Here is a 12,333-nt window from a genome sequence, read left to right as displayed (position 1 = left end):
ATTAGTAGTTGTAATCAATTACCATTTGGTAAATTAAGCAACATCTGATCTGCTGACTAAAACAATCATCATACAAACCAGCCTAGGAAACGAGACATATAATACATATATAATGAACATACTCTTCTGAAATTAAAATCCTCTCTCTTACAGTAATTCTCTGAAAAGACTTCAGTTAAGCCAAACAAACTATTAAGCTAACAGGAATGCCAAAATGATTTAAAAAGATAAATTCATTAATAGTTGTTAGATATTTATGCATACTTTGATATAGCATGACATATATAGGTGTGTGCGTATTTGTTTGTATTTACATATATCTACATCCATGCCCAGATGTTATCTACTAAGATTATAGCTAAGTAGCATGGTTTGTTCCAGGATTTTAAAAAGCATGATAAGATTACAAGTTAAAAAGCCTTGCAGATCAACCAAAATATTATAACTCCAAAATTACTGCCCCCTGTATAAATTTACATCTGAAAAGTAGTCCGTTAACTATCAATGTTTATCATTACAAAACAGAGTCTGCCAGAAATCCTTAAATTGCCCCCATCAATGGGACAGAAGCAGTTAGAATGTTGCTAGGAGCTGGACAGCAAGGAGCTAAGTCTACAGTTTCTTTCTGGAAACTAGCCTGAGCAGGCAGCTGATGAGCAGTTTCCTTTTTAATTAGAGTCGCTTCCTGATTAATTAGTCCCAGAACACTTAATGTAAGGCTCCACTGTGCCACTGGGACCAACAATGATTCTCCTCGTGGTACTAGGTATCTTTTTGCCCTGAGGATCGAGCTCAATCTCTTTTCTGTTCAAATGGGAAAAGGTCTTTTCACAGAAGAGGGACGGAGAAACTATAATTCAGTATCATCATCATCAGTCTCAACCAAAATAAAAGGAATATTTAAATTATCCAGGGGAGCTCCAGAAAATGTTGATTTTAAATAGTGTGTGATAAAGATCAATTTCCCTTATGACTGCATGATCAGTTCTAAAGGACTCAATGAGACAGAAATTTTGTCAACATACACAAATCATTTATGCACATAGTTCAGCTTCTAAACCCGTCCAAGTAAAAATCTGAGGTCCCTAGAAAGTAAAAAAGCTATAGAGACTTTGATTAAATAATCTGTATGAAGACATGCAACCTTACTTAGAATACCTAAGTGCCAACTAGACAGATGGGTAGGAAAACTAAAATAAGCTTTCAATTAAAAATTGCCATTATAGTTTTTCAAACAAGAACTGAAGATTTAAAGAGTTAAACCTTTTCACATCATTTTTGCAGGTATCAAGGTAAAAGTCATCCATTAAAATGTTAACTAGTTTTCATAAACATGTCAGAAATCAGCATCTTAAAGGGTAGCAATGATTGATTTATTCTGGCAGTAGTAACAAGTAAAGCTTTCTCTTACAGAAGAAAGTCTGCATAACCATAATATTCCAATCCAGGAATAAAATAGTTTGGAGCAAATTTTACCTGGTGTATTCATTATTCATTAAGAATAAAAATGTTCATAAAAAATTAAAGTCTATTATGTGCTTAAAAGAAGCATTAACTGATAAAATAAATTGTGAATCCAGAAAGAGTAAAGATTTAATATGGAGAAAAGAGGAACAAAATGAGAATCATAATAAATTATTATGGTATAACTATTCTTTTAAAATTGCAACACATTGAATTAATTACAATACTTAGTTTGAAACGCTATGGAATTAATGTATTAAGTAAACCAAAAGCCAGTTTATGAAATAAAGCTTTCAAGTCTGAAAAAATTTTGCAGCATCTATAATACCCCCAACACCATATTTATCTAGGATCTTCTTGAGGAAGCTCAAATTTCACAAAGGAACTAAACTTTTCTATGGTTCATAATAACCTTAAATTTACTCAGTGGTCTTTTGCTTTTATCATTTGCTTATTTTTTTTTTTTGATCGAAAAAGGAAGTAGGAACAAGGATATGAGTTTGTAATAGAAGATATACTCCACAACACATTGTGGAATCTTTGTGTGTACATTAACAATTACATATCTTCTATATAAGCTCTAAAAAAGTCATTATTTATTTCATAATGAAAAAAATGTTTTTTTTTTAATTAAAGTTTATTGGGGTGACAATTGTTAGTAAAGTTATTATACAGAGGTTTCAAGTATACAATTCTGTAACACATCATCTGTATATCATGTTGTATATTCACCACCCAGAGGTAGTTCTCCTACCATTAAAAAGACAACTTTTCAATGCCTACTATTGAAGGCTAGTCCCTAAGAGCTACTCATTAAAAGTGAAGAAAAAAGTGAGACTTCAGTTAATCAGCTCTGGTCTATAATTCGATATGTTCTATTTAAAAAAAAAAAAACAAAAAACCATTTATAACTTCTAATCCAATTCTTCAATTACAATGCTATAGCCAATTAATCCCTCTTTTTTTTTTTAAATCATAGAGCACAGCCCTATAGAATTTAATTCATTTGGTCATTCAACAAATATTTATTAAAGGCTAGTGCCAGGCTCTGGGGATACAAAGTACAAAAAAAAAAAAAAAAAAAAAAAAAGCCAGTTTCTCTATGATGATACAGTCTACTATCTCGTCAGTTTAAAAATCAGCTAAAAGCTATGCAACTAAAAAGCAGCCTGATCTGAGAAATTCACAGGGAACAGGAAACCAAGCAAATACAAAACAACAAATAACGAAAACCACTTTTCAGAGCTCCACTATGGAGAGTTAAGAAAGGCAGGCAGGTATAAAGAGAAAAGAAGATATGATGAAGAGACAACGGAATATAAACTGTAGAGACACAAAAAGAGAAAGAGAAGATAATGAGAAAGAATCATCACATCATCAAGGAAGAAGCTGCAAAACGGAACTGCTTCCAAAACATGAGGAGAAATGTGTACTGTGTTAGGGAGGCTTTTTGGTACTTGTCTCCTAGGTATCTGTGGTCTCTCCTTTTTCTTTCACCTTACACTAGTGAATGGTAAACATATCTAAACATAAATTTGAAAGGAAAAGTAAATCAAAGCCAAAGCAAAAACCCTGGAGAAAACTCATCACACCGTATTACCCCGTAAAATATAAATACGTATGCTCTAGAAATATGTGAAGAGGTCAATAAAGGTATCATGAAATTGGGACCCAGGAGTCACACTGTTATCCCAGGCTCTTGAAAATTTGTGAGATGTAAGAAAAACATGCCTGCTTTTCCCTTCTCGTTAATTCTATAGCTATGAAGACAGCTTTCATGCCACTGAGTCACCCGCACTCAACAACAACCCAAAGCCTTCCCCCCGCAGGGCACTCCTACTCTCATTCCATAACATGAAAATGAAGTAACTTTAGAAAATCATCTTTAATTTACCTCCAAATGATTTTACTATGTTAAAGGATAACAAAAACAGTATTTGTTACAAGAAACAGAACATTGTCATTTAAGTACCTGAAAATAATTAAGAATATATTTTTTAATGTTGACAGAAAGATGTCAGTGCTGGGGTGGGGGAAACTTTTAGTTCTCAGTTTCACAGATAGTGGTAGTTTTCATTACATGCAGGTGTCAATAGAGATATGCTAGAAAACGAACAAGCTCAGAGGATGAGGACCAAGAAAATCTGATTCCCATTACGCTGTGAAAAAATAATAAGCAAAGGCATAATTATGGAGTAAGAAACTACTGTCCTTGTTATGTAAGAAAGAGAAAAAAGATAGTTTCCTTTTTTAATAATTAAAAAAAGGTACATTTTCTTAAAGAATCTCTTTCCATAATTCTTGGTTCCCTTTAATAAAAACCTTCTGTTATATACATGTTCAAGGCATTTACATTACAACATAGTGAATAGTCTTTATTCTCTTTGCCCACCTTATTGTTATTAGTATTTTGGTTAATAAATTTTTAAAAACTATAAATTTTCTTGATAAATTTTTGTAAATTTTATAGCTACACAATAACAGACAAGAGCCTATGGTGTTTATAAATACCAATGGTACAGACCCAGCTGGAATAACCCCATTCTATCAAAAAGCTCATTTCCTACAACCAGACAAGGTGGTGACAGAGAACAGAGCAGCTGTGTAATTAAGCAATGAAATCTAGTGTTGAGTGTTGTTTGACTAACATACTGTATTGGATTTTTAAAAAATCAACCAGGTAAAGAAAAAGCAAACATCTACCTGTAGAAATGATGAACAGTTTCATTTAGTTATAGAAACTTATCACATAAAAAAAATAACTGATATCGTAATTTCACTTTTCAATTAAATAGTCACTAAAGGTTATTCAACCATAAGAAAAATCCCGATTTAAACATTTCCTCTTGAGAATGTCCAATGGCTATAAGTATAGTACATTCCAACAAAAGAGAGGAAGAATTTTTCTGTAGCTACATGTTTTATTAGAAGCCATCTGCTACAAGAATGCAATGGAGAACAGAAAGAAGACAGGCTTTCTCCTCTGAGCAGTACCAATAATTTGACAAGAATAAACACGGTGACGCCTTATCTATCCATAAAATGCTCAAGAAAACAGAGAACTTGCAGAATCTTAAAATGGTTGTTTCTTATTTATATTCCAAAAAAGCTTTTTGGCAGCAACTGCCAAAGTAATATTTGCGTTGCCCTTTTAGTTCTCTGAAAGAGGTTTGACTGCATGCTCTCTGTAGTTTCTGAAATTGCATTTCTTCGTCACAAGTTTATACTGTTTTATATTTAGCCAATAGATGATATTTTTTTCAGTTCATTGAGTTGAAAAATTAATATGCATTACCATCCAAGCACAGTACCTGGTAGACAACAGGTACTCAAAGATCTATTGAATAGACACTATACTACTACTTATTAAAATTCCGTTACGTCAATCCTAGGTGACCAATTAAATAGTCTCGTGATACCATTTTGATATGACATTTTCTGAGGTTTTTCATTTCATATGTTTATTCTAACAAGCATAAACTTGTATTACACTCTTCCCATTTAACAAGGGACAAGCCTTGATCCTTGAACAGTGAATGCAGTTGGCCACTGCGGTGGGAGTGAGGGAGGGAAAGAGCACACTGATTTCACTTCCTAAGGCTCCCCCGATAATCCAAACTCAGTCACTAACTGGCAGATGAATCTACATAAATCACCCCTACACGGCACTCCCTCTCCTATCCTGCTCAGGCATCTGTAATTCCAAACTTAGACATCATCTTCCCTGTGAAGTTTTTCGGGGCTCACCCAAGCAGAGCTGTCACTACCTCTTCCTGATTTAAGGTCCCTATTCTTTAAGGTACCTTCATAGGTATCTTTAAGATACCTATTCAGTACTTCTTGATTTCAGATACTATTATATAACCTGCATCATAATATACTTGATCTACCCATGTACAGGCCTGGCTGTGTCTAGGCTACACTCTGCAAGGCTATTATAAACTCTTTTCGTCTACACAGCCCTGGAAACGATGAAGAGCCTGGCCCCGAAAAGATGTTCAATAAAGAGTTACTGAATAAATGAGTGAATTAGTAAGTGAATGAGATTAATACCTGCCTTGCTATCTTGATTATATCAGACAGTCACTAGGAGTGGTTATTAGATAGTATCATTTGACTTTATGAAACACCTAAATACCCATAATCACTCAAAAATGAACTCATATAATCACCATAAGTTTTAGGGTTCAAATATTGCATGCTGTTCACCAGCAAGAAAACAAAAAATAGCAAAATATAAATCTGACACTTGGTGCTTATAAAAATATTCCCTCTCAATTCCACCAGCTGTTATTCACATCATGTGCTCTTGTGAAAAAATTATTAAAGTAGAAATATACACACATATTAAAGCAGAAATATACACTGACACCAATATCCATTATTACTATTATCAGGTTCTTGATGTAATATAATTTTGGTAAAAACAGAACTAATCTCGAATACTTACTGTGTGCCTGGCACTTTGTCATTTTATTTTATTTAATTCCCACAACAATCCCATTAGGTACTACTAACATCCCTGCTATACAAATGATGAAACTGAGACTTAGACTGTTGGGAATAACGTCTCAAGGTCACAAATGAGTAAGTGGGAGGAGTGAGACTCAAATCCACGAGGAAACGTTGGTGCTCACTATGGAGGGAGATTCTGGGTTCAGATTTTAAGCTCTGCTGCTCTGACCTTGGGCATATTCCCTACATGACACCTGACATACATGGTAAAGCTCTTATCACATATATGAGCATATACAGTATTGTCAAGAGTTCACAGATAATATTGCCAGAAATTATTCTTTATTTTTCTCCCAAAGCCTGAAATCTTAAAAGATATGCATTAACACAGCCACTTAGCAGAGAAAGGGATATGGCAGCTGTTATGCCATGAGCAGCAATTGAAAGTATGCAGTTTGTTATTTACATGAAAAAGTGATCTGACACCGTTATGGTCTCTGAACATTTTTGCTCAGATAGTCCCATCAATAAAAACTTTTTTGAGCATAAACTTCCAACATACTCGTATACTGTATACAAGTATAACTATATTGAAATCTCATGTAACATAAAAGAATAATTGATAACACTTGAAATACAAACATATTGGTAAATAGTTATTACAAAGTCACTAAAACGAAAAAATGAAAGCCAAGGCATAAAGTGCTCACGGGTGACAGTGGTGTATTGTTTACCATCACCCAACAAGTGTTCACAACACACAATAGAAGTGCTCACTGCACCCCACCAATGCAGCTTTTAAATAGGTTCAAACATGTGTGACTTATTGGAGTTATGAAAACAGGATTTATGTAAAATGCTGTCCAATGAGAATAATATGAAAAGAGCTTCCTACCTTTGTGATAAGAAGTCGGTATCTATCCAGCATTGCCTGGTTGTCATGGCAGCCTGCTAACAACTGCCATACCTCTGCCCTCAAAGCTTCAGGGACGCCACTCTTCACCAGGGTGGATAGCCCTTTCGGTCGTGCACCAAGGTTACTGTGCCTGAGAAAACAAGAAAATAAAAACGTTCGTATTCCCATCACCATTGCTGACCTGCTCTTATGGAAAGTACATTAATGAGTTTACAAAAAAGAGTAAGCCTACGTCAAATAAAGGGGGGTGGGCATGACATTATAACAGAGTTTAAGCTCTGTGATGCCTCTGACTATTTTTCTTGGTCATATCTTCTTTATTGCTGAGCCATGTTATTCCACCATCAAGAAAAGGGTTATTCTATTTTTCCCCTCAAATTTTCTGTTTTTAATCATCCTATGAACTTACTCATGAATGAATGTGTTAACTAAATACTTCTAGGCAGCATTTCAAGGCATAAAAAGAACCATCTGAATCCCATGAGATGAATATATGGCAAGTTGGCTAATGGTGTGGGGTTTGGAGGGGAAGGGATGCTGAAGCTCAAAGTGGATCACAGGCCTATCCCGCCTTGACTGTACCCCTACATCCTGACCCAAAGTGCCCCCTGAAGGAAGGACCTAGCCTTTTCCTACAAAACCTATACAACTTCACCTTGCTCAGGGAGCAACATATACTTATGGGTCTTACCCACTTTCAAGGATGTTTAGAACTGGAACAAAGGCAAATGTCTCTTATCATGAAGTCACTGATCACACAGTAGGTATGCTACTATGATAATCTGCCAATCTGAACAAGAAACAACTGTAGTTCCCAGTCTTGTGAATATAAATTCCATTCTTCAACTTTTTCGGGGTGTGTAGCTTAAACCTGAAGCTATGTTCTCTGCCTTTTTGCTCAGATTTTATCTCTACTTGAATTTGCTGCTCACTTTTGATCTTTTAGAGCTGACCCTGGTGTAACCATCTGGACTCCAACCCTTGATGATGTACTCTGGTTTGTTCTAACATCCCAGGCTCTTGTTTCAAGTTTTAAACTGTAAAAGTCCTAGAAACCATGCGCCTGCTTTCTAAAATTGGCCTCTCATCTACTCCACCCACTTCTCTAGCGTATAAACCCGCTTCTGTCTCCAGCACAGTGTCCTGTTTGGGCATGCCCTTTCTATGCTGTCACCATACTGTCCTACTGGGCCATCTGGAAAAACCGTAATAACTTTGATAACTCAAAAGTTCAAGTGAACTCATCCCATTAATATTTTTAATAATCTAACATATTTATATCCATTCTGTTTTCTTTTGTTCTCTTCAAGAAAAACTTTTATACTGTTGAGTTAGAGAACCTAGGCTGACAATACTGCCAGGCCTGAAGCAAAATGAAGTAAAAAGAGGTAGAGCTTATACAATTTCACATGCTATGCACAACTCAAGAACAGTTATGCTGCTAAGTGAACAAGCAGGTTCCAAAACAGTGCCATATATGGTAATATTTTAGATACACATCCTCTCTTTCTCAAAATTGTACTTATGATATTATTTTAAATATTCATATTCTCTCTCCCTCTCTCTCTCTCCAATACTTTTTACTCCCTCACAAACCCCATTGCTGATTGCTTTTTAAAACCTGGTTTTACCATGTATAAGGAAAGATGTGGAAGAATAGACTTCAAAGTATCTGTGTAATAGAATAAAGAGGGAAATAATTCCTTTTATTTTCCTGTGCTGTTTGAAATATTTAGAATGATCTTAAATTCTTTTGTAATCATACACAAACAAAGACATTTCAATTCTTTAAATTTCTCTCATGGACTTAAATTAAAATGTAACTTTGGTTAATTTGGAAACATGCCATAGCTAAATATGGTCCACAAAATATGTCAAGTAGAGGGAGAGTACTGGTTATTCTTGAGAAGATTACACCTGAGTAAACTATTTGACACCTGGAACTTTCTTCCAGCTGCCTTTTCTTCACTATCCAACTGAGTTTAAGATTAGCAAAAGAAGTTAGCTATATTTTTAATAAAAATCTTTTAAAGAGAGAGAGAGAGAGAGAGAGAGAGACAGAGAGACAGAGAGACAGAGAGAGACAGAGAGAGAGAGAGAGAAGATTAGCAAAAGAGTATTATGCCACAAGAGAACCAGGATCAGTTGTAAAAGGATCTTTTTCATAATGTATTGTTTGGTTCTGATTATACTTTTGAATAGGAAAAACATTTGTGGTTTGAGGGTAGCTGAGTTTCCGTACTCTCAGTGTAGAAAACTGACAACTAAAAACAACAGTTTGCAAAGGGCTAAGCTCATTTCCTCTGAAATTAAACACAAACTATTCTGAATTCTGAGTCCCGTAATGCATATCATATAAGGGGAGTTCAATATAATTAAATACATGATATGCTGCATGTTTATAGATTTCAGTAAGTCATCACTGTGTATCTACAGCTATTAAAACTCCAATAAATACCTCCCGTATAAAAATAAAAAAATTGATTCAACTCCACATAAGCCTCTAGCTATGATACTGTCTCCAACCTTGCACATCAAATTTCTCTAAAGAGGTGCAGTATAGTCGCCATCTCTAGTTCTTCCCCTCACTCGTCCCTCAACTCAGTTCAATGGCTTCTCTCTCTCCAAGAAAAGTTTTCACTTCCATGACATATGACCTCTCTCCATGCCACAAAATGCCAGGGACATTTTCCAGTCCTTTCCCTGTTGACCATTTGTTTCCTTTGGCATCAGTGACAAAGCACGCTCTCTCCTTACGCCTCACAAACCCCACTGCTGCTCACTTCTTCTCTAACCATCGCTTAAGTACCCGGAGTTCTCTCTTTGCTCTTTCCATCAGTGATCTAGTTTCTTTCACTCTCTTGTCTCTGGCCATTATCACCCACGCCCATGCATTCTGAGCTCCAGAGGCTCAAAGGCACCTCAAAATCAACACGCCTGTTTCGTGAAAAGGCCAGTATGCAAAGCCACCCCCAAATGCCCAAGGCGCTGACAGGCCAAAGAATGACGCAGACAAGTCCGCTTGTGGGTTTCGAGGTCCAACAGGGAAGTTACTTACAGGAACACAGTCCTGGGTGGCAGCAGGACAAAGCGGATCCCTGCACTGTTCACCCCCAGACCATTTGTTTGATGCCCCTCTAAGAGATGGACCTCGTGTTCCAAAAGGAATGCAGAGGTGATGGAGGGGAGCAGGACCAGATACCGAGGCTCTGGCGCCAGGGCGAGTTAAACATTGAGGGCGCCTCACCCCAGAGGAAGGGCTCACCAGTGCAGGAAGGATTCATGGTAGTTTGTGATTAACCCAAAGCGTCTGTGCACATTCCAGAGTCCATAGGAGAGTCCACAGGAGAGGTGGGGCGGGAAACAGGGTTCATGCGGATTCGTTTTAACATGGAGTAGGCTTTTAAGATGAAGTCAGCTCTCTCCACACACTGTCTAAATCTGAACTCATATTCTTGCTCCCTAATCCTGTTTGTTTTCCAGGGTATCCCATCTCAGTGACTGTCATTTAGATTGTAAACCATTCAAATTAGAAACCTAGGAGTTATTGCTGACATTACTCTCCATCTCACAATTCATTACCAATCCATCAATAAGTCTAATTTTATTTTCCCAACATCTCCAAACTCCATGCACTTCTATTCAACGGCCTCCGATTCTAACTCCTCTGGACCTCTGCAATAGCCCCAAACGTCCACTCGTCCCACTACAATACATTTCCAATACTGCAGACAGAACGGAAAGGACAAACAGCTTGATGAACTAGTATGTTAACTCAGATTAGTTTATATAATGATTTCATAAGATTTTGGATTTGGAGTATCTCTTCCTGTACAATCACACACACACTGCTTAAGGTTAATAGTCAACCGTCCGTGATGAACATTTTACTGTAATATGATCAACTCAATCTACATTCAGCTTCTAGCTGACCCTCAGCCATCTGTTTGGCAGGCATAATGGGAGAATCTTTTCTCCTCGCTTAAAAACCTAGGCACTATTTATCTTTACAGGCTGACATTTGAAAGCAACTAGGCCCAGTCAGAATGGCTACCATCAACAAGACAAACAGTAACAAGTGTTGGAGAGGCTGTGGAGAAAAAGGAAACCTCATACACTGTTGGTGGGAATGCAGACTGGTGCAGCAGCTATGGAAGGCAGTGTGGAGTTTCCTCAAAAAATTAAGAATAGAATTACCATATGACCCAGCAATCCCTCTCCTGAGTATCTACCAAAAAAATCTGAAAACGTTTATACATAAAGACACATGTGCTCCAATGTTCACTGCAGCTTTGTTTACAGTGGCCAAGACATGGAAACAACAAAATGTCCTTCGATAGATGAATGGATAAAGAAGTTGTGGTATATGTACACAATGGAATACTATTCAGCGGTAAGAAAAGATGATATAGGAACATTTGTGACAACATGGATGGATCTTGAGAGTATAATGCTAAGTGAAATAAGTCAGACAGAAAAAGCAGAGAACCATATGATTTCACTGATATGTGGTATATAAACCAAAAAAAAAAAAAAAACAAAAAAAAAAAGAACAAGACAAACAAATGAGAAACAAAAACTCATAGACACAGATAATAGTTTAGTGGTTACCAGAGGGTAAAGGGGGTAGGGGGTGGGAGATGAGGGTAAAGGGGACCAAATATATGGTGATGGAAGGAGAACTGACTCTGGGGGTGAACACACAATGGGATTTATAGATGATGTAATACAGAATTATACACCTGAAATCCATGTAATTTTACTAACAATTGTCACCCCAATAAATAAATAAAAAAAAAGAAAGCAACTAGGTCATTCATAACATCTCATGATTAATAGCTTTACTTTACTGATTATCCTAGTAATATTACAGTAAGTACATTGCACACTGCACACTAGTACTTAAGAGGTACTTATGAACATTAAACCCAATGCTACTAGCATACATCGAAGACCAGGGAGGACCTAAAGGAAGAGCGACTTATAGGAACAATCACTGCTTTCAATGTTTCTGATAAAAATATAAGTACGTTTGGCCACTGTTTCAATACAACATTAACTGCCACTATCAAGAGACTTGGAAATGAGTAACTAGTTATGACATGTTCTGAATTCTGTTCTGCACTACAAACAAAACAGGTATCTGATTATGCAAAAAGTCACATATAAACCAGATATGTACTAAACATATAGCAATCATTTTATTAATGCATGAATATAAACTCCACAAGGGCAAGAGCCTCTGTCTTCTTTACTTATGGATCCCAAGCACCTAGAACAGTGCCTGGAACACAGAGTCATTCACTACATTTTTCATAAAAGAATAAACATATTTATGAAAATAAATTAATATGGTCTACTAAAGCTAAGATAAAATGCTTTTTTAAAAGCAAACATTTTCATTAATTTTAATAGAATAAGAAAGCTGTCATGTACTCATCTAGTTACTTCAAAGAGGCATTTTTCTGGAAACTATCTAGGCATATAAAAACTTTTTT

General features: G+C 36.2%; 1 protein-coding gene across 2 annotated transcripts in view; it reads right to left on the bottom strand.

Moving 5' to 3' along the window:
• Positions 1-12,333, bottom strand: part of RABGAP1L (RAB GTPase activating protein 1 like) — a 434,187-nt gene that overhangs the window by 308,404 nt on the left and 113,450 nt on the right. For both annotated transcript variants that reach the window (XM_033093083.1, XM_033093084.1), the window contains exon 13: positions 6,815-6,965. In XM_033093083.1, the coding sequence (XP_032948974.1) occupies positions 6,815-6,965 (151 nt within the window). The remainder of the gene's footprint in view (positions 1-6,814; positions 6,966-12,333) is intronic.

Source organism: Rhinolophus ferrumequinum, chromosome 22 (genome assembly GCF_004115265.2).
Source record: "Rhinolophus ferrumequinum isolate MPI-CBG mRhiFer1 chromosome 22, mRhiFer1_v1.p, whole genome shotgun sequence".
NCBI classification, from domain to species: Eukaryota; Metazoa; Chordata; class Mammalia; order Chiroptera; family Rhinolophidae; genus Rhinolophus; species Rhinolophus ferrumequinum.
Note: the sequence above shows the minus strand (reverse complement) of the source record. Positions and strands in the feature narration are given on the sequence as shown.